The following is a 25,000-nucleotide window of genomic DNA, read 5'->3' as shown; positions in this document are numbered from 1 at the left end:
TGTGCATTCACACAATTATTTCTGTGGATCTAATGACGAGGGATGTGACAGTAACCTGGAATTTGGACAGAACAAAATTACAGCCTTACTTGAAAATTACATGACAGAGTTTAGTTATCTTCTCTCGACTTTGGGTCGATACTGAATTGCGAATCTCAGAAGGTTCATCTTATATGCACGATTTGTTTTTGATATAGTGAGATGTCTCTAATTATTGGACATGTCCCTGGATAGTATTCGATATACCAGGGTAAACGCAGAGTGAAATATAAAACAAAACGGATTCAATAATATTATCCTTTAACTGATCTACAGAAATATATATATATATATATATATATATATATATATATATATATACAATATATATATATATATAGACAGATAGATAGATAGATGGACTGATAGTACCATAGGCTATGTCTGTCCAAAGCACTAGAACGCAAACCGTGGCCATTTGGGTCCATAACCTCAAACTCCACGAAATCAAGAGGGCTTTTGAGGACCAATGAAAAATAAAACACGGCGGTCAGAGTATAAACAAGATCACTTATATTGAAAAGCCACAGTATAACGAACGAAAAGAAAACCCACTTACCGTAAAACCTCCTGCGCTCCTTCGATGGCCTGATCTGACGGCGCAGAAGGCTTCAATTTCGACATAACGTTCTTCCACATTTTGGAGGAGTTTAATATTAACGACGCTCATTCACTTGTGTCTAAATGGAGTTCAAGAATGGACTCTCTCTCTGACTTTTCTCTCACTGTGGTCCGCACAGGCTTCCGTCTTTCAGCAGGTATTGTTTTCTTTTTAATCTGGGGAAATATGAAACAAATATTATCAGCGATATTACCATTGGCATTTAGTTCATAATTGTAGGAAATGTGTTATAATTTTGCATCTAAATATGATATGTACACTATATATTTGATTGACATCAAAAGACATTTGTAGCTTAATGTTTGTGAATATAAAAATGTCACTGTGTGTGACAAACATACATACGTATGTATATATATATAATATATATATACATATATATATATATATATATATATATATATATATATATATATATATATATATATATATATATATATATATATGAGATATATATATATATATATATATATATATATATATATATATATATATATATATATATACACTCTCAATCTTCTTATCTTTCATAGATTTTGAAAATTTCACTAGTGTCTGTCATCAATCAACATTGCATCATCCGCTAACATCAGCCATTCGCGAATCTTGTTTTCCAACAACTCACCAACATCAAGTGTTCTGTCCCTGACTTCTTCCATTCCTAAAGCTATCAGATAAGCGTGAAGACATTACACGTTCTTGTGTGTGTGTGTGTGTGTGTGTGTGTGTGTACGTGTGTGTGTGTGTGTGTGTGAATGTACGTGAGTGTTAATGTTCCTTCTGCATCGTAATTCAGAGAAGATGAAAATACCTTCGCAAAGTGAAACAAAACTCATGAAATGTCTCACAACATTTATAGGATAATATTACTCTAATTATACTACCAACATCATTGTGACCTTGCCATGAAAAATTCGATAAACTTTATATTTGGCATTTAATATAAAAACTCAGACAAAGAGAGAGAGAGAGAGAGAGAGAGAGAGAGAGAGAGAGAGAGAGAGAGAGAGAGAGAGAGAGAGAGATTATGTCTATTAAAACTGGCGTCACAACATCCAGGTTGCTGACCCCGTAATAATTTTAAATAGAAAACTGGAAATAAATAAGTTTAAAAAGAATTTCATGTAAAAATATCTAAAAAAAATTATGTATATAATCATATTATAAATGCTTGCATATGATAGAGAGAGAGAGAGAGAGAGAGAGAGAGAGAGAGAGAGAGAGAGATATTATGTCTATTAAAACTGGCGTCACAACATCTAGGTTACTGACGCCGTAAGAATGTTAAATAGAAAACTGGAAATAAATAAGTTTAAAAAGAATTTCATATAAAAATATCTAAAAAAAATATGTATATAATCATATTATAAATGTTTACATATGAGAGAGAGAGAGAGAGAGAGAGAGAGAGAGAGAGAGAGAGAGAGAGAGAGAGAGAGAGAGAGAGAGAGAGAGAGATTATGTCTATTAAAACTGGCATCACAACATCTAGGTTACTGACGCTGTAATAATTTTAAATAGAAAACTGGAAATAAATAAGTTTAAAAAGAATTTCATATAAAAACATCTAAAAAAAATATGTATATAATCATATTATAAATGCTTACATATGAGAGAGAGAGAGAGAGAGAGAGAGAGAGAGAGAGAGAGAGAGAGAGAGAGAGAGAGAGAGAGAGAGACATTCCTCTAATAATATATGACAGACTTACGCAATGCAATTATCACGTCTACAGTATCTTCCTACAGAAAAATAACGCCGTAAAGCAAATAATCCAGTTGTAGTCGCAACAGTTAATAAAAGACGCCAGTTACTCAAGAAAACCTGACAGTTACGTAACTGCAAAACACGAAAACGGTACGCGAAATTCGTTGCACCCCGAATAATTCCCCCCAAAGTAAACATCATAACGAAAGGGATAATATTGTAGTTTGTAAACAACAATGAGAGAGAGAGAGAGAGAGAGAGAGAGAGAGAGAGAGAGAGAGAGAGAGAGAGAGAGAGAGAGAAATGTTGTTACCGTTTATGACTATGCTGCCGTTTTGCCAGCACAGGCTCTTGTTCATAGAACAGCCCGTAAGTGTCATTCAACGATTTGAAGTGGAAAAAATGGTCATGACGAGAGAGAGAGAGAGAGAGAGAGAGAGAGAGAGAGAGAGAGAGAGAGAGAGAGAGAGAGAGAGCGTGTTGTATTATTACTGACCCTTCAGCAAAATGGTGGAAAGACTCAGAAAGCCTTCAAGAAAATGAACAGATCTCCAAGACAACTGCTAAAAGATTACTGATTTATGAAAATCAGGCTGTTTAGCCAAGCGCTGGGACACTTCCTTCAGCCAATCAGCTCTTAATCCATCGAAAGGGGGCTTTAGAGTGGTTGGACAGCAAGATCGAAGACAGAAAGTGAGATCAGATACAAAGTAAAAGGAAAAGGAGTGGGTGCAGCTATGGGCCTAGGGGACGCCGCTAACAGCATTTAGTAATGCCTACAGAGTACCACATTAGATGCACTGACGGACTCTCCCCTTGGCCGCTACAAGACGAACATTAAGGACCAGCAAAGAAGACAGTCACCCTTAGGGCCTTCAGGACCTCGTAAAACCAAGGGCAAGGAGGAGAGGGGCCAAGCCTCTAGACCCCAGCAGCTTCTACTGCAGAAGCATCGACGAGGGGAGAAATAATCAAAAGGGGGTGAAATGAAAATGAGATTCATTGACGCCCACGGTCATTGTTCATGATACACGCGATGTAAGACGTAGCCGTTTCCATTCTCTGGGAAGTGGTTTGTGTGTGTGTTTGCGTGAAGGTGCGTTTGTGTGTATTTGAGCATTCTGAGTCACTTCTCAGAAAATTGGAACCTAGGAAGTATTACTATAATTTCTATATTAATTTATTATTATTATTATTATTATTATCATTATTATTATTATTAGCCTATGAAATATTACTGTTATTTCTGAATTTTTATAATAATAATAATAATAATAATAATAATAATAATAAGAATTATTATTATTATTATTATTATTATTATTATTATTATTATTATTATTATTATTAAATAAAGAAAGTCAAAAAGGCCCTAACTTGAAAAGCGAGCACCCAAAAAGAGGAATATTGAATATACAATTTAAACAGTCCTCTTTAAATAGTCTTTAATTCAAAGACAAGCACAGCAAAATACAGATAAAAATAAGCCAAAAAAATAGTAATAGAGAAATTAGGAATAAAATAAATCAACAGCATCTTGTAAACATTAGTCGGAAATGTCATGTGAGAGAAGCTATATACTTGTCTATACCAAACATAAAAAATACATTAAGTAGATGTAACACCAACAATTTATGTCACTGAGCTCGTAATATGATGCGACAGCCGCTTTAAAAAAATAAATAAAAATGAAAAAAAAAACTAGAAGACTTCTTAGGCAGATAAGTGGTCACGTGACCCTTCCACGAAAAGAACATTTCTTTTTTATATCGTTTTTGACCTTGTGGTCTCGTGCAACGTTCTAGTCCACTTGATGTATATAATAAAAGAATATTGTTTACGGCTGTCGTAAAATAATACAGAAAAAAACACAGTCAGCTATCCCCATCTCTCTCCCCTTTGCAATTCATATGTATATTAAACAAAATAATTTGAATCCATATGTACAGTATATCTCTCTGTCTGTCTGTCTGTCTGTCTGTCTCTCCCTCTCTCTCTTGCCTTTAAATTCACTTTATGTTGAACATAAAATAATTCAAATATCATCAATATATATATATATATATATATATATATATATATATATATATATATATATACATATATATATATATATATATATATATATATATATATATATATATATATATATATATCTATATATATATACATATATATATATATATATATATATATATATATATATATATATATATATATATATATATACATACATACACACACACACACACACACACACACACACATATATATATATATATATATATATATATATATATATATATATATATATATATATATATATATATATACAGTAGAGAGAGAGAGCAAGAATCTACTGGTCACCATTAACCAGATAAACAAGTAACTGTAAAAACCATAATGCCTTCTTAATCTCTCGAATTCCTTGTCACTACAAAGCCTCAGATCCAAAGGTCCTTGTTGGACGGGTCGGTATAGTTCTCGGCTAGCACTCTGCTGGGACCACGTTCGAGTCTCCGACCGGCCAATGAAGAATTAGAGGAATTTATTTCTGGTGATAGAAATTCATTTCTCGATATAATGTGGTTCGGATTCCACAATAAGCTGTAGGTCCCGTTGCTAGGGGACCAATTGGTTCTTAGCCACGTAAAATAAGTCTAATCCTTCGGGCCAGCCCTAAGAGAGCTGTTAATCAGCTCAGTGGTCTGGTTAAACTAAGATATACTTAACTTTTAACTCAGATCCAAATGCAAGAACATGAAGAAATTCTGATGCTCGCAGCAGGATTCGAACCCGCATATATGTTTTTTCGCTAGGCACCTTCAAACAAATTCACAAAAAATAAACATAGGTTATTCTTCAGCTTCCGTCATAGTTCAGAAATCTCTCCTTGCATTTCATCAGTCTTATTCTTCCCTATTCTTGATAACGGAACAATTTTCTGACATTTCTTGCCCGGAACTGCGTGTAGGCAACAAAGAGTTACAATCATTCGAGGTATTTCCTCATATCGCTTCATAATGCGTGCAAAAACTCTAGCATTTGAGGCCAAATTGCCATTATTTCTGGAGTGCGCGGGCGCGCGCGCGAGAAAGAGAAAGAGGGAGAGAGAGAGAGGGAATGTTTCTTTTTCGTTTTACTTTTGAATCAGCGCACTTACAAAATGGATTTATTTTTGTAACCCTGATCGAAAGAACCGGTGAAAGATTTAAGGATAACCTAATATCCTTACCTACTTTGGAATAGGAAACTTAATGTCCTTACCTACTATGGAAAGGGCAACTTGATGTCCTTACTTAGTATGAGGCGGGTAAACCAATCTCATTATCTATTATGGAAAATGCAGCAAACCGAGTTTCGTTACCTAGCAGGGAAGGGTCAACTTAAGGTCTCTCCCAAGTAAGGAGAAGGTAACGATGTCCTTACCTATATACAATGGAAAAAGCAACTTGATGTCCCTACCTAGTCTGATGAGGGAACCCAATCTCCTTTTCTATTATGGAAAGTGCAGCAAGTTGAGTTTTTTTACCTATTAAGGAAAGGTCAGCTTAATAGTTTTGCCTAATTTGAAAAGGGTAATTTAACACCCTTCCCTAGTAACGAAAGGGTGAGGATGTCGTTCCCTAGTAAGGAGAAGGTAACGATTTCCTTGCCTAGTGAGGTAAAGAAAACACGGTCTCCTTAAATAATATGAAAAGAGCAAACTTAATGTTATTTTGCTGATACAGAAAGGGAGACTTATCTCCTTACCTTGTAAGGAAACATTAACTTAATGCTCAATGCTAGTATGGAGAAGGCAACTTACCTATTAAGGAGAGGGGGGACTTAACCTAGTATGGAAGAGCTCGAAATTAAACTAAATGAAAGCAAAAGTGAACCGGATATCTTGGAGAAAGTTTAAAAAATTTCAGATTTTCTAAATCAGTTCAAATGGAGTTAGTTTAAATATGGCCTTTCATTTCACTGAATAACGACAGAACGACCATCACGCAAGCACGTGCATTTATGAAAGAAATTTGTCTTTTTATACATACACGCCCATGCATTTTTGTATACAGTATACATCAAGCCTGCACCTGGGAGAGAGGGATTAACTGTCTTCTTATACATATATGTTCATACATTTTTATATACAGTATACACCAGGCCTGCATCTGTGGGAGAGGGTTTTAACTGTCTTTTACATATACATGCGAGCATTTTGCATACACTATACACCAGACCTCTTTTTTTGGGAGACCAGACTATTGGGCAAAAAAAAAAAAAAAAAAAAACACGAAAACCAGCAATCAGTTTTCCACTGTATAAATTTTCTTTACCAAATAAAGAGAGAGAAAAATAAATGTAATCCCAGGTATTCACGAGCGAACATGCACGAATGCCTATCATTATTTTCCAATTCGGTAAATACACCAGGTGCATTATGGAACGGGTAACATTTTCGTTGGTCGATATTCAGTATATTTCCTTATTATTTGTTTGTAAGAGAAAATATAACCAGTATATATATATATATATATATATATATATATATATATATATATATATATATATAATATATATATATATATATATATATATATATATATATACAGTATATATATATATATATATATATTATATATATATAATGTTTACAAAACGTGAAAATGTTTCCCCTCACATGTGGGAGGAACAAAATCATGAATGCATTAACCACTATGTTAAAACAAACTTTAGTTTCAAATCACTGATGAAAATCAATTGAAGAAGATATCATTCACTAAGTTTAAACACTCCCATCTATATATATCTTCATATTTACATATATACATAAATTAGCAAGACTCCAGGTTACATCTACAAAATACGAACCGTGTGTCTTAACTGGATAAAATGAAAACCGCAAATATTAAATTATTACTAGCAAGGGGGGGGGGGGCAGGAGGGCAGTCGTGAACTGGGTCCTTCGTCGCACCGCATTTGAGTTTTCTATGGTGTTTACACGACGACACCAATGGCGCACTGAAAATAACGTCATTAAATAACTGATTATAGGGTTCGCAGGAGGAGGGTGGATGTGTCATGTCTCTCCTACCCTTCCGACACCCTACCTACCCCGGCACCCACCCGGGGCGGACAAACAGGTTTGAAGAAGGAAGGTGGATGTGTCATGTCTCCCCTACCCTCCCGATCCACTACCTACCACGTCCCCACCCGGGGCGGACAAACAAGAAGGATCCACTCTGCTTTTATTATTATAGATTTCTATCTTCATACAGCGACAATAAAAAAAAGTCATAACACAAAAATTAATCACTAAATATCAAGAATAAACAAGTAAAAAATGCGACGAAGTTCCTTCGGTGCAATGGAGTTTTCTGTACAGCGTATAATGCTGTATGAGCCGTGGCCGATTAAACTTTCAGACACGGCCCGGTGGTGGCCTGTCCTATACCGTTGCCAGAAGCACGATTATGGCTAATTTTAACATTAAATAAAATAAAATCTACTGAGGCTAGAAGGCTGCAATTTGGTATGTTTGATGATTGGAGGGGGGATGATCAACATACCAATTTGCAACCCTCTAGCCTCAGTAGTTTTTAAGATCTGAGGGCGGACAGAAAAAGTGCGGACGGACAGGCAAAGCCATCTCAATAGCTTTCTTTTACCGAAAACTAAAACTGACTCCCAAATTATTTGTCGTACCAGCAATTCTGAAAGTGTTTCAGCAACACCGAAATATTTTCAGTGCAACTCAAGGGATAAACAATGGAGTGGAAAGTGTTGCTAATAACGCAATTGACTGAACGTTTCAACAGACTTCCACTGTATCGATAACACAAGGGAAAACTTGTTGAATTCACTGTGATATACATGATTTCCTTATGAGAGAGAGAGAGAGAGAGAGAGAGAGAGAGAGAGAGGAATTCTAATTATTCCATACATCTTTTGCAGCAAACTAGTTTTAATTTCCTTTCCTTAATGTAACCAGGGAATTTTGTAAGCCAGTATAATTCCTGAGTCACCATCAACATTTACTATTCAGCTTCAATAACACAAACAAAGTATCATAAAAAATGGCAGTATATAATTTGCTTTTTTCTGCCTGCGAAAAATACTCACTTCATATAAACAATATTTAACACAACACTATCATATAAATTTTCTAACAAATTTAATATTTACATCATACAGACAATACAAAGATGATCGTATTCAACACAGGGCACCCAAAAAATATATAAAAAACTGTAAGGCTTCAAAATAAAAAAAAATCTAATACTTACATCAATCAAACACTACTATGATAATTATTATACACGCAGCACAACCACAAGAATAAAGGTCTAATATTCACATAAAAACAATACCATAATAATCATATTCAACGCAACACAACCACAAAAAGTTTTAAAAAATATGATACTCATACCATGTAAACAATGCCATGATAATCATATTTAACGCATCACCACAAAAATAATAAAAAAAATCTAAGGCTTTAAAAAGAGGGGAAACATTACCGATTCACAGATTCCCAACACCAGCCCCGCGGTGATACGCTCAACCTCCCGTCTGAGAGGAGACTGTGGGCTGGAACAAGGCTGGAACAAGGCTGGAAGTGCCTGGAATTCCATCTGGGGGACCCGTGAGTTTCGGCACGTGCTATCGGGCCTTCTTCTTCTTTTAAAAACTTAAAAAAAAAAACTCCCAAACTCTCAGGATTCAGTGCCGTCGAGTGGGGCATTTGGCGTGTGAGGATGACTGATCGCGGTCAGCCTATTACCACTACGTGACTGCTTTAGGAAGCTTCTTAAAGAAGCATTATTTTCCTGGATGGATGTCAGATTAATTAAGTGGCTTTATAAAGCATCCGTGTTTTTTTTTTTTTTTTGAGTGTACCCAACTTCACTGTCTCAACAGTAGTTTGGTTGTTAGTGATCCTCCTTTAGGTCAGATTCAATTTAGGTTTGGAATGCATAATTTTTTTTTTCATTTTTTACATATCTATAAAACTACCTTCAGAAGCAAGACAAACCATGATAGTTTATTGGAACTGCCTTAATTAAAGCATATTACTTTCATGATATCAAAGTGCTGTATTTCAGCTTGTAAGCAAAGTATATTTCGTACTAGAGACTGCAAGCAGATTACAAATAAAGTAAGAATTGAGGCACATTTAAATTTAAAGTATTATCCTATGAAGGCTTATAACAGTGATAAATTAAAATATTTCTAGCCATTTAACCTATAACATACTTCACAATGGTGGATAATTTTATATATGCATATATGTACATATACATATACATATACAGATACAAATATGTATATATATACATGCATACACATATACATATACTCTATTTCTGCCAGATTTAAAACTGCAGACATTAAAAATGAGAAGTTGCCTCCTTGGCCGAGAGTTATGGATGTATATGATAATAAGCTAATAACCGATTATCCATTTACTAGTCGGTGCTTCTTTCTGCTTTTAATTTTACTCTTATCTCCAGAGAGAGAGAGAGAGAGAGAGAGAGAGAGAGAGAGAGAGAGAGAGAGAGAGAGAGAGAGAGAGAGAGAGATTGTGTGGCCTGCAGCTTCTCCTTGTATCAAACCCTTCAACAAGGAATTATCACCCACGCCAAAGCGACTGCCAGTTAAATTTATGCTCTAAATAAATAGTCATGAACCCCTCTCTCTCTCTCTCCGTTTGTATAACGATATATATATATATATATATATATATATATATATATATATATATATATATATATATAAATATATATATATATATATATATATATATATATATATATATATATATATATATATATACAAATATATATGTATGTATGTATGTATATATATAAATATACAGTATATATATAATTTATACATATACATATGTATATTATATATGTATATATACATATGTACATGAATTATTTATACACCTACCTTTAATACAAACACCCAAACACTCGCAAGCAAGAAATAGTTTTTCTCCTAATGCGAAATTGCGTTGTATTTCGCAAATTTGCCTAGAGAAAATGTCTGTAACTCTCTTATAACAGATGTCTCGCAATGCTCTTTCTCAGAATATCCTCGCGTGAAGTCTAGGCAACGTGGGTGTGTGTGATTTCGGAAGTAGAGCTCTCTCTCTCTCTCTCTCTCTCTCTCTCTCTCTCTCTCTGAGCAATATTGCATGTTGCATGTTTACGAGTCTCCGGGTAAAATTGCATTACCGATCAAACTGCGCATAGGAGTAATCATTTCGTTCGTGAGAGAGAGAGAGAGAGAGAGAGAGAGAGAGAGAGAGAGAGAGAGAGAGAGAGTCAATACTGTGTTTTTCTCCTTTTTATGTCTGTGGGAAAGATCCTGAACAAATCTGAAAACATGAAGAAGAGTTTTTTCCTTAGTGTTGTCAGAGAGAGAGAGAGAGAGAGAGAGAGAGAGAGAGAGAGCCAATACTGCGTTTTTCTCCTTCTTCTTACGGTTACCGAAAAGATCCTGAACAAATCTGAAAACATGATGTAGATTTCGCCCTTAGTGTCGTAAGCGAATGTTTATTGACTTGCTAAGTTTTTTCTTCTTTATTTTTGCCTTGCTGCTTATTTACCTCAGCGTCACACGTGATGTAGATGGGTGAAAAGAGAAGAGGTAATTGACAGCAATTCTGTTTACTTGGTTGACAGAACTGAAAGTACAGTAATATCTTGCTCGTTTAAATAGGTAGTGTGAAGTGGTGCAATTCTGTGTAGTGAAGTGTTTAACGAAACTTGTGTGCGCTCATTGAAAATTACACTTGTGTACATATACACACATACGCACACAATATATATATGTATATATATATTATATGCATATTTATATGTATATAAATAAAATATATATATATAAATAAAAATATATATATATATATATATATATATATATATATATATACTGTATATATATATGTATATACACATATATACACGTGTGTGCGTATGTACAATGTGCGCGCCTCGTACAAGACCTGTCATGTACGAATCAGTGGAAAAATGAAGTTGATTTTACACTTCTATCTTAACAACCCCATAATACGATAATATTATTAAGATAAAATACATACCATAATCAATTTTGTTAATGCTATCATCACTCGAGGAACACGGGAAGCAAGATAATTATCCGGAGAATAATAAAAGAATATAAAAACCTTTCCCCATCATGACAAAATGTAAATAATGTAGTGAGCCCCTTCCATAAACCCATACGTGGAAAATACATCAGAAGGAAATTGGTGGGCGTTCTGCCATTAACTCATAACCTCTCCTAACTCTACGGGCGGCGCTGAATTCCTACATCGACCGCACTGTTAAGGTATGACCCCCGCCCCAACCAGCCGCCCCCCCCCCTCACAACCCAAGCATCTTAATGAAGACATATGTGAGTTCTCTCGATCAGATCTAAGTAGCCTACTGCGCAGGTGTTAGTATGGAAGCGGTACGCAAGACTTATTACAAGTTTAATTTCAATGTCGTTTATTTACACAATTTACTCGTAATAGATTTTGATTTTTTATACATAAATGTCGTAGGTGTAAAGAAATGCATAATTCTAACCCTTTCCTCTTCTAAGCAAACAAAACTTTATTTATCACCTTTAAAATTAATACGTTCAAATCGCTCTGCTCAAGCCCGAAACCTAAATTATTTCAAAGTTCCATTATGTCACGGTGCCCAATACCAGAGACCTTTCATCTCCATTTCTGAAGCCAGTAATGCGGCTATGTCATGTAAGATATTAGAAGCTCGAAAGTTAGATGCTATAATTCTACATTAGAACGACATGCGTTAAGCCTTCAGTTTAACAACTTATGTCTCAACGTTGTGCATTAATGCCTGTGCTTATTCGTGTCTTGATTTCTCTAGATTTCTTGCGGTCACCAACATGTCCGAATCAATAACTCAACCAAGTTCATAATGTAATAAGGGCATATTTCACTACAGGTTCAGCAATAAACAGTCTATTCTTAGTTTAGACTCACCCAACGATCTTCTCAGAAGCGCTTATTTATTTACAACATTTTCATTTTCAAAACATTACTTTTTACTGCCTCATAATCTTAGAGCTCTTTACTAAAGCACGCCTTTTTATACCAAAACCTCATCCATTTTCATGACAGTAACAATCTTATCACAAAATTCAGTAAAACAAATCATTAAATAGATAATTTTGGACAGAGTAAGCCTACCAAAAGTTGCTCTGCAACTGTTTATTTCTCAAAATATTAACATCTACAGAACAACTGTTAAATTTTAATTTTTTACACATAAATGCCGCAGGTGTAAAGAAAAGCATAATTCTAACCATTTTCTCTTTTTGGCAAACAAAACTTTATTTATCACCTTTAAAATTAATACGTTCAACTCGCTCTGTACAAGACCAAAACCTAAATTATTTCAATGTTCCATTATGTCACGGTGCCCAATACCAGAGACCTTTCTTTAGAAATATTTTATTTCAAGCTCATTATTTCTGAATGACTTACACCCTACGGAGTTATATTTGATGAGTGCATCTGCCCCACCCAGGATTCAAACCTGGGACTTTGGCTCAGGCACAGTGACAGACAGTCGACTTGACCATTCGGCTATCAATTATATATTTAAGGGTCAAATACATTGCAACGCAGTACTATCTTCAAAAGCAAAACAATTTATTCAACACAACATTTCACAAAATAAAAGAATTATCTATCACTTCACCCTGGCATTCTCTTCCGTGCCTCACCGCAAGATTATGGAATAATTACTGGATTTTCCATACACCAATGTCGTGACAAAGACTGCAAAAACAAGGAATCATTTACCCCTCCCGCTGATATAATCACGGCGCAGGTACCCGCCCGTATCTTAGGCTAAAACAATATCGAATTCTGATAAATCATCTCCAGAACTTTTTCTCTCTAAAATGGCCTTCCGATTTTTCCCGTTCCATTTTTTGACGGAACGAAGTCATGTATTTAAGGGCGAAGGGAACGCCGCTCTCCCTTCCCCTAAAGACCTTTCCTTTCACGGGAAAAAAAAGTTAGAATAAAAGCTTGGAATAGAACAGAATATTGAATTTAGGCCAAGAGCTGGCACCTATGACGTCATTCAGCGCTGAAGCGGAAATTGACAGTAAAAGTGTCTGAAAGGTGTAACAGGAGGGAAACCTTGCAGTTGCACTCTGAAAAACATGTTAGGAGAGGGTGGAAAGTAAGACGGCAGAAAGAGAACATGAACGGAGGTACAGTAAAAGGAATGAAAGTGGTTGCAGCTAGGGGTCGAAGGGACGCTGCAAAGAACCTTAAGTAACGCCTACCGTGGCACTAGTCCCCCTGCCGTTGTTAGAAACGAAAGTAAGTGAGAGATACCTCACTAAACAATTGTTCGTGCTAGCACCCTCTCTCGAAAGAAAGTTATGTGGACATATGTCATTCTTCAGAAATATTTGATTCCAAGCTAAATATCTCTGAATGACTTACACCCTAAAGGAATTAAGTGCATCTGCCCCGGCCAGGATTCAAACCTGGGTCTTTGGCTCAGGTAAAGTGACAGACAGTCGACTTGACCATTCGGCTATCAATTATAATTCCCAACTGGGTGTAAGGTATTCCCAATGTATAGATAATTCGATTTTAAGTGATAAATGTGCATAAGTATTAGCTCATATATTGAGCAATATTAGACTGACCTCATTATTCACATTGTAACTAATAATAATAATAATAATAATAATAATAATAATAATAATAATAATAATAATAATAATAAGTATTTTCTATTATCTCCTAGCAAATTCTTGCAAATGAACACCATATTTTTTGCAAGAGTGAATTTTAAGTTACTGGCCCCTGTGGTGGGCTTGCTCCATAAGAATAGGGTTCATCTTTTGGATAATAATAATAATAATAATAATAATAATAATAATAATAATAATAATAAGAGGAGGAAGAATTAGACTGATCAGGGCAGTCCCATAATAATAATAATAATAATAATAATAATAAATAATAATAAATAATAATAATAAAAGAGAAACAATTATTTCCCATTTTACTGCATTGCAGATGGATGGTACTGCATCTCCCCTGGGAGATAGGGAAGGGAGGAAACAAATCCTAAGACCTCATTACCCAAACATCCTCAACATTCCAAAACATTCCCTAGGGTCCACATGCCTAATCAACATGTTAGCCAAACATTAATAGCATCGACAGACACTTCCAGGGGACCTAATTATGCACACCTGTGTATTTTTCGAGAGGCTAAATTAATTAATCTTTACAATGAAAGCAGGATATAATGCAAAGTCATTACACGACACAGGGCATTATTGCATTACAGCTTGCGGGGAGAGAGAGAGAGAGAGAGAGAGAGAGAGAGAGAGAGAGAGAGAGAGAGAGAGAGAGAGAGAGAGAGAGAGAGAGAGACCTCGCCGTGACACAAAGGAGGGGAGACTCAAAAGGCTTGGAAAGGTAAATATAGATTGAAAGAGACAGTAAAAATGGGAAAGAAAGGATTTGAGTCACATTAAAAAAAAGGGTGAATTCAAGAGAGGAATTCTTAGTATAATGATTCAGCCGAGATTAATGAAATCGTATCTAAAATTACGAAAATATGCACCGGTACAAAGTATGCTATCCAAGACATCAATGTACAAACACACACACACACACACACACACACACACACATATATATATATATATATATATATATATATATATATATATATATATATATATATATATATACATACAAACACACACAACTAGACAGATAGATACATTCATGGGTAGTGAATGAGGCAGAGATCACTGTCCTCTCTTTTCGGGGGAGCCAACCCCCGTCCGGTTGATAGGACTTACTGTTGAAAAATATATGTATAAATGTAAGGCAATTAATAAATGACATTTATATGTTTTTAAATATCGAGTCGCAAATACCCCATGAACACCGAAGTAAATTTACACTGGAAATAACTAACAACCAGAATTACATAAACTACGCCCCCCTACCCTGATCAGGATCCAAGCAACCATAGCCACCATACATAAATGTGTACGATATAAGTAAATAAATAAATATATAAATAAATATATATATATATATATATATATATATATATATATATATATATATATATATATATATATATATATATATAACTTTATCACATACACAATTGTTCTGTGCATTAGTAGAATTACTAAAAGGACCTCATTCAAACTGGATGGTATTTAATGGAGTTTTTATTCAAAAAGTTACAAGCTTTCTTGGACAAACAGTCCACATTATCAAGTATCCGTACGGATACTTGATAATGTGGACTGTTTAAATCCAAGAAAGCTTGTAACTTTTTGAATAAAAACTCCATTAAATACCATCCATTTGAATGAGGTCCTTTAGTAATATATATATATATATATATATATATATATATAAATATATACTATGCACGATTAAAGCAACCATCAACACCATACATAAATGTGTGCAGATACAAATAAATAAATAAATATATATATATATATATATATATATATATATATATATATATATATAAGAAAAAAGCCGCATAAATTCTTATATGAAAATACTTTGCATTTATATGGATTATTATGAACAAAATTTCATTTAGACACATATATAATACATATGTATACATATATATATATATATATATATATATATATATATATATATATATATATATATATATATATATATATATATATATATAAAGTAATGTAACGATATAACTAGAAATTCTGAATAAAGGGACAAAGAGAGAGAAACCTTTCAGTGATAGACATTGATAGATAGAGAGAGATTTGAAGAAACGAACAAAGAGAGAGAGAATAGAGACACGAACAGAAAAAAAGGAATAAGTTTGGAGTTTTGACTGTAATTTCATGACAAAGCTAGACCTAAATGCTTATTCGCCTTGTATCGAGGCCAACAAAGGTGTTGTGTATTAAACGCCTGGGTTCAGTGATGTTTTGGAACATAAAGCAAAACACAAGTAAAAGTTGTGAGTGTGTCGTGGTTACAAAGCCATTATGACTGCTCTTAATTGAGTTCGTAATCACGAGGAATTCATAACTTTTACTCGTGTATACGAAAACCAGAAAGAAGAATAAATAAATAAATAAAGAAAAGACATCACATATAATATATATACTTTATATAATGATTTTCTGCAGCTTTACTTGCTTGTACCGCAACTTCATAGACGAAAATATTTATAGTTTACATCAGAAAGTTAAAAAAGTCATCTGCAATAAAAATCATGATTATATGCACTTGGTGAAAAAATCACTATAGTTATTCTATTCGAAAGAATCCAGAGAATAATTTTTCATTCATCCACACAACCGGAAGACTGAATGAGGTCAGGTGAGGCCAGGAAAAAAAATGACAAATCTTTGACGTCAAGGAACTTGACGAAAAATTGATTATTAATCTTGACTCGTAAGCAAGAAAAAGAAAAAAGCCGCATAAATTCTTAAATGAAAATACTTTGCATTTATAAGGATTATTATGAACACACAATTTCATGTACATACATACATACATATATAAATATATGTATATTATACATACACACACATATATAAATAAACATATATACACTGTATATATATGGATATATATATGCATGTATATACATACACACACACACACACACACACACACACACACATATATATATATATATATATATATATATATATATATATATATATATATATATACATACTGTATAATAAAGTATTCGTAAAAAGAGTTGTACTAAATCTATGAAATAAAGACAGGTATAAGACGGAATTCATTTACAAAAATGCAAAAAAATTTAGCAGTAAAATACAGGCTTTACATTTACCTGGCTTCTATCACACACATACACACACTTTTAAAATCCTTATACGGATGCTCTGAACAAAGCCCTGAAAATGAATATCATTATTTATAACAAAAAGAAATATTTATAAGAAATAAAATATAATTCACAAACTAAACACCATCACATACAATACATCTAATCTACGTACCCCTGTACATCGAGCATGCCTTAAACAAAAACAGACGAATAACCACCCTATGAAACAAGGGGATGGGGGTGGGTGGAGTTAGATCATTGTCTCCCTACAACCATAAACAAAGGGCGGGCGGACTATTGTATCAGCCCAATCTTGGGTCAACAACACCTTGCCCATCGATCATATGATTAACCTCTTTTAACTTCCTTTTTCCTCCTTTCGTCATCATCATAAACGTCCTTGTGGTATATTTATTATGTGCTGGAATGAGGATTATTTTTTATGTACATGGTAAACCGTTATTATTATTTTTTTGGCTTGTTTGTGTTCTGCTTTATTTATTATTTCCTTTCCATTTTTTTTATTCAGAGATTAAATTGGAATATAAAATTTAGGCCACAAGCCAAGCGCTGGGACCTACGTGGTCATTCACCGCTGAAAGGGAAATAGAGTAAAAAGGTCTGACAGGTGTAACAGGACGAAAGCCTCGCAGTTGCACTATGAAACTATTGTTAGGAGAGGGTGGAAAGTAAGATGGAAGAGAGATAACACGAACGGAGGTACAGTAAAAGGAATGAAAGAGGTTGCAGCTACGGCCAATAGGACGCAGCAAAGAAACTTGGGTAATGCCTACAGTGTACCGCGTGAGGTGCACTGATAGCACTAACCCCCTACAGGGTTTGTACAGTGTTAGGCTCTGCCTTTCCCTTCTTTGGTCACCCTAATTTTCTCTCTCTTTCTCTCTCTCTCTCTCTTTGAATCTTCAACTGAAAACCTTTATGGACAGAGTCAACAGACCACAAACCAAGAGAAGCTTCAAAATCCTGAGAGAGAGAGAGAGAGAGAGAGAGAGAGAGAGAGAGAGAGAGAGAGAGAGAGAGAGAGAGAGAGAGAGAGAGAGCAATAGGAAAAGGTGATAAATAAATAAAAATGAGGGGATATAACATAAAACATTGAGTTAATCTAATTCAAATACTGTAGAAGCAAAAGAAAAACATTCCCCTGAAGCCTGTTGTTAATTTTTTTTTTTATACCTGCGTTCTACATCTCCTTCCTTAATCTACATTTATTTTTTTTTAATAACTGTATCTGCCTTATTATCACTGTAATTGAAAATACTTCTACAACCACAACCATGCACATATTACCTACAATTATCATAACATATATAACCGTATCCCCTTGGATTTTTACTCCATAAGTTATGAAACTCCACCGTTACATAACGGTATCTTTATTACAGAGAATGAGGTTGCAAGCCTCCAGCCCCAGTTCCCTATTTTCTGCCACAGGAAGAAAACGGGATCTTGTAAAACCATATGTCACAATGAAGCCCAAGACTCAAAGGAATGTGTTAATGTTGTTTTCCCTCACTTTTATCAACCAAATCTCTTCCCAGACTTCAGAAGCTTAGTCGCATTACAATCGCGCCACGCTTACTGACGGTCATGTCTTAAAGGATTATGACATGTCATTCACGTGGGAAGATTCCCTCTGTTCCTTAAACCATATTCGCACCAGCCAGCAGTTCCTGACTGCGCTGTGAGGGTTATAGGAGACTATAATACACCCCAACTTAACAGACGCTTTATAAGTAACAAAGTCCCTAAGTAACAAAGACCCCGCACTTGAAATTTTTCCAGATATCTTACAACTAACAGCAACTGGACACTGTTCCTAACCTAAAATAACCTGTAATGTACACTTAATATTTAATGCAAGAGATATATCTATCTAAAAATATACCTGGTCTAAAATGGTAGCATAGGGAAAAATAACAGTAATATGGTAGCTGGGAAGTACAGAAATCCGCTAAGTTAGGCTCGTTAAGATGAGATGTTAATATCATGCAAAGATTTTCTTACGTTTTCTGGTTCATTGATCTTTATGGAATATCTTCAGTTTATTTAGCCTAAAACTTTAATTTTTTTTTCTTTCGGATATACAGGAAGTCCGTGTTCACTTCACGGCAGGTTTATATAGAAAAGCATAAGTTAGTTAATTACACTGCATGTTGGGAAGAAGTTAAGTCTTCAGAACAAACACGGAAAAACGTAGTATCATAAACTTATAGAGAGAGAGAGAGAGAGAGAGAGAGAGAGAGAGAGAGAGAGAGTACCATAAGTTTAGAAGTTTAGAGAGAGAGAGAGAGAGAGAGAGAGAGAGAGAGAGAGAGAGAGAGAGGGAGAGAGAGAGAGGGCTGGCGGCCTGGAATCAATAGCTCAAATCCGACTGAAACAAGCAGACAACACGCGAAATAAAAAGAAAAAAATAACATAAAAATAAACACGAAAATAAACAAGACTAGAGGGCAATCTATGGCAGGTAGGGAGATGGAGGTGACAGGAAAAATGGCCCCATATCATGTGAGGTACGGGAGTAAAGGATTATATATATCACATGGGTCATGGGTCACTATCGATTTTAGTTTGTCAGGTCTTGTACGTGTTAACGTCACGATACGGAAGTTCTTGAAAGATAGGGGTCATTTTTTTAACTGCTTTTTGGCGAGGAAGTTGTGAAGGCCTTAAAAAGTTGGGAAAAAACATAAATAAATGAAGAGATAAATAAAATAGATGAATCTATATATATCATATATATATAAATGTGAATGTAACTAAACTTGTAAACTTGTATGTATGTAAACTTGTGCTCTATAGAAATCCGAACCGCATCACCGATCTAGACAAAGTTTTGCACGCGGCCCTTACTTGACCCAAGGAAGGTTTTCGTGTAGGTTTCCAACCCGTAGCAACGCCCTCTGGGCTACCTTATTTACTGCGGGTCCCGGCAAGGACCCAGCCATTGGAGAACATTTTGGAGTGGTGTGAAACATGGAGTGTCAGGAACGTAGGTTCGTAAACTTTCGTATCGCAGCGGCGCGGCGGCGGTCCGACATGTGACTCGCTCAGTATCGGGCCGAGTAATGCAACCGAAATTGCATCCACGCTTAGAAAAAATTTCCTGCATCTCCTTTGAATTCTTTTGTCGTGCAAAGCATTTGTACTATCATTGAAAATGCTTTTCTTTCCTGTGATTAATAATTCTGTCCAGAATTCATTGCTTTAAATAAACATTTTAATCAAAAGCACACCACGTGTTACTTTCTTTCCAAGGTAAATGATCTAATGTCATTCAGAGTTTTCCCGGGCAGCGCTGGGTAGGTCAGCTAGTTAATTAATAAATAAAAACTAAATAAAATAAAATGGAGTGAATGGAAAGGAAAGACACGACAACTTGAAATTCTGAAATCTTTTATTTAAAAAAAAATGGTGTTTTGGACAGGAAGCTCTGAAGGCCTTAAAAAGTTTGGAAAAGGCATAAATAAATAAATAAATAAATAAATAAATAATCAGTCAATAAATAAGTACATACATAAAATAAATAAAATGAGGTATGAAGAGAGAAAAACACGGCAGCTTCTTTAAATTTAGAAATCATTTATTTGTTAAAAATGGTATTTTTCTGAAGAAGTTTTAAATGACTTTAAAAAGTCTGAAAAAACCAACACATGAAATGAAGGAGAGAGAGAGAGAGAGAGAGAGAGAGAGAGAGAGAGAGAGAGAGAGAGAGAAAACTCCACGATAATGCAACAATGTTTACATTCCGTATTGATTAAGCTTCTTCAACTACTACACTTGAATCTCACAAGTGGCTATTATCTCTAAGTAAACATTTACTCGAGGCAATTGTCAGGGAGACAATTTTCTTGAAATTAAAGGCGTATTGTTTTGATTACATAATTCGTGAACAATTTCTACGGAGGCGGAAGTCCAGTCTGCTATTCTGGGAGGAAAGATTTCTAGGTCAAACAAGGTTCTTATTATTAAATAGTTCTTCCACGAATATATATTGTTTATATGGTTGCCAATACTGTGCTTGGGAACTATATATATACATACATACATACACACACACACACATATATATATATATATATATATATATATATATATATATATATATATATATAATATATATATATATATATATATATATATATATATATATATATATATATATATATATATATATATATATATATATATATATATATATAATATAATTTAAATTTCTTTTGATGGCCGTGAATTATGTCTTCTGACTTCCCAGAAACGTAAAAGTTCGATTCCTGGTCAAGGAAGGAATATTTATCACTCATAATATCCTTTGGGTGCAATTTACGTCCATGGTAAAGTAAGATCGATATTAATGGATTATTTTTGATACACGCACGCACGCACGCGCACACACACACACACATATTATTATATATATATATATATATATATATATATATATATATATATATATATATATATATATAAAGTTCAATTCTGATTAGGGTAAGAAATTTCCATTGCTACAAAACACTCCTCTGCATTCTCTAACAGATAGATTACATTATATTATGGCTTTTAATATTTGATAACGATAAAAATCATTACTTTAAAGTCCCAGAAACATAGGCCTAGCATTACTCAAGATCTGAAGCCGAACCAAGTTCACAGTTTTATGGTCAACAGTTGCATTCTTTTGTATTTATTACTTTCTATGTCACCTTCATGCTTTTATCAAGATTCTTCGTTTCACATTACGTTGTATTAATTAAGCTTTCATTTCAATAGCTACTGATTCAGGTTTAATGTTGTACGTATTTTGTGGCCTAAAGGAAAGTGTTGACCAACTTAAGCACAGGACAGTGCTTTGTCTAAACACCTAGTGCTTTGTCTAAACACCTAGTGCTTTATCTAAACACAGAGTATTTTGTCTAAACACATAGTGCTTTGTCTAAACACCTAGTGCTTTATCTAAACACCTAGTGCTTTGTCTAAACACCTAGTGCTTTATCTAAACACCTAGTACTTTCTATAAATATGTAGTACCGGATCTAAACACCTAGTGCTTTATCTAAACACATAGTTCTTTATCTAAACACTTTGTGCTTTGTCTAGACATTTACGCAAACTATGTGAGGTTAAAAAGCTCCAGATCTTATGTGGTCAACATTGAATGTAATCACCTGAGTTACTGTAATACTGTATATCTTTTCGTTTACGCAAATATAGTTTTCTATACAGGCAAAGCTGTGGAAAGAAAACGTCAATTCAGTAGGCTTGACTATATTTTAGTGGGAAACTTAAATTTTCCCAAGCACTCCTCAGTTTATTCGAACTTATTTCTTTTTTCAAATTTTTCAAATGAAAGATACAATATACTTTTGTCCTATACTACATACGAAATACATAAATTACTAAATGACCAACAAAAACTGAGGCACTTACGTAAGCTTTTAAGAAAATATTGGTAAGGGCTACTGACTTATTTTTTTGCCTCTGGTCTCGTACAGAAATTTTAGGACTTTTATGAAAAAAAGGGGGGTTAACTGTCGTAATTTATTTGATAAATTGTATGTCACTCATGTCAAGCTCCATCCCAAATTCCAGACATTTTCCTTTAAAACCATGAAACAATGTATTCATGTTGACAAAGCATGCAAACTTGATGTTTGTAAATATATATAAACTTTGATATGTATATATATATATATATATATATATATATATATATATATATATATATAAAATAAAAGCACATTCTACTTTCACAAAACTGACGAAAACTGGCACATGAAATGCGAGAAGAAACTATTGTTTTACTCAGACACTTATTTCCAAACCAGTATATGAACCAAAATTCAATCACACAGGAACCAAGGTCAAATTATCTGAGAATTGTAGCACTGATTAATAAGGATGTATAATAAATACTAATAATAAATAAGCCAATCGTATATAAATACTAAAACCTTTTGGCACAATTCAGACCCAGAGTTGCTTAAATTCGCTCATTAAAAGACCACCGGCTTAAGTGGGTATGTTACTGCTGACTTCCATTAGCTGTTACCCATACAGGCATTCCTCGAAAGACCAACGATGTAAAGACCGCATTATAAAAATATACTATTACGTAACACTTATTCGATATTGGCTACTTCGTCTTTAATCATAATTACATGAAATTAAAGAGGTTTAAGCTGATAACATTAATTTTTTAGCAATGCCTGTTTTAAAAATATTAACCGTATTGCTTCTAGCTTGAAGAACATTATCTACCGCCTTATCTCATGTATATTTTCTTGCAAATAATGTATGGGCATCTTAAACATTTATATCATGAGGAAGTCATTTACAGTTCATGTGAACGTAATCAAATTCTAACATTAAACTGAGCCATGAATTTTTCTTGCTACAGCACTGCTAAGGTGATTCGGTACCAAACACTGAACAGGCCAACCTACTTAGATTGAAAAGCTCAATATTTCTCAAAATGCAGGGGTCCATTTTTGGCATTGTAGGTTGTCAATAATGTAGTCCGAACTATAAATGGTCAGGGTGCAGAATTCTGAGGAGCCCCATAATTCTGAACAGGAGCAGTAGGTGGTCCATAATTCTGAGCTGGAGCAGTAGGTGGTCCATAATTCTGAGCAGGAGCAGTAGGTGGTCCATAATTCTGAGCAGGAGCAGTAGGTGGTCCATAGTTCTGAGCAGGAGCAATAGGTGGTCCATAATTTTGAGCAGGAGCAGTAGGTGGTCCATAATTCTGAGCAGGAGCAGTAGGTGGTCCATAGTTCTGAGCAGGAGCAGTAGGTGGTCCATAATTTTGAGCAGGAGCAGTAGGTGGTCCATAATTCTGAGTAGGAGCAGTAGGTGGCCCATAATTCTGAGGAGGAGCAGTAGGCGGTCCATAATTCTGAGCAGGAGCAGTAGGTGGTCCATAATTCTGAGCAGGTGAAGAACTCTGAGGAGGTCCATAATTCTCAGAGGGGGAGGTAGGGGGTCCATAATTCTGAGCAGGAACAGTGGGTGATCCATAATTCTGTTCAAGACCAGAATTCTGAGGTGACTGGTCTCTCTCAAACAGTGCGGTTGGTGACTCATAATTCTGAGCAGGTGTAACAGGTGGTCCATAGATCTGGCTAAGACCATCAAGAGCAGAATTGAGAGAAGACTTTGCCGGTTTTCCGTATTTTTGAGCGGAAATGGGGGCTGGTTTTCTACGCTGCTGAGAATGAAACCTTGCTTTCTCATCCCCTTTAACTTTCGCGGGCTCTTGGACATATATCGATCATTTACAGGTCTCTGTTTTCCAGACCCGGGCATTCCAGGATATTCCATGTTATATGATGAAGCTGAAAGTGCCCCTACCTTTCCAATTTCAGCGTTGAGATTCGTAAACATTTCAGAAGCAGCGCAATCAACATTAAACCACCAATCGCAAACGAAATAACGCTGATTGAAGATAGTTCCGTTAGGGCACAAGAATGAGTCCAGGCGTCCATCTTGCTGACAGATATGGAACACTTGACACCCGGCTTCCTGGGCAGTGTCAGCGAAGTATCCCGGGAAATCGTAGTCACTGCAGTCGAAGCCGGTGTCAGGAATGGAGGACAAGATTGGGTAGTCTTCTCCAGGTACCCCATCACCTGGGATGCTGGAGGCTAAGAGAGAGACTGGATCTTCTGCAAGGGTATCCAAACTGTATCCTCTTTCTGGAGAGCTGTAGAATGC

General features: G+C 34.9%; 1 protein-coding gene across 2 annotated transcripts in view; it reads right to left on the bottom strand.

Annotated features, from left to right (window-relative positions):
* LOC136845605 (dynein intermediate chain 2, ciliary-like) overlaps positions 1–25,000 on the bottom strand; it is a 187,653-nt gene that overhangs the window by 35,509 nt on the left and 127,144 nt on the right. The window contains exon 3 of one of the 2 annotated variants that reach the window (XM_067115768.1): positions 599–816. In XM_067115768.1, the coding sequence (XP_066971869.1) occupies positions 599–678 (80 nt within the window). In that variant the 5' untranslated portion in view covers positions 679–816. Of the gene's footprint in view, positions 1–598; positions 817–25,000 lie in introns of those variants that run through there. The other variant, XM_067115767.1, reaches the window with a different exon arrangement.

This window comes from Macrobrachium rosenbergii, chromosome 14, assembly GCF_040412425.1.
Source record: "Macrobrachium rosenbergii isolate ZJJX-2024 chromosome 14, ASM4041242v1, whole genome shotgun sequence".
Classification (NCBI taxonomy): Eukaryota; Metazoa; Arthropoda; class Malacostraca; order Decapoda; family Palaemonidae; genus Macrobrachium; species Macrobrachium rosenbergii.
Note: the sequence above shows the minus strand (reverse complement) of the source record. Positions and strands in the feature narration are given on the sequence as shown.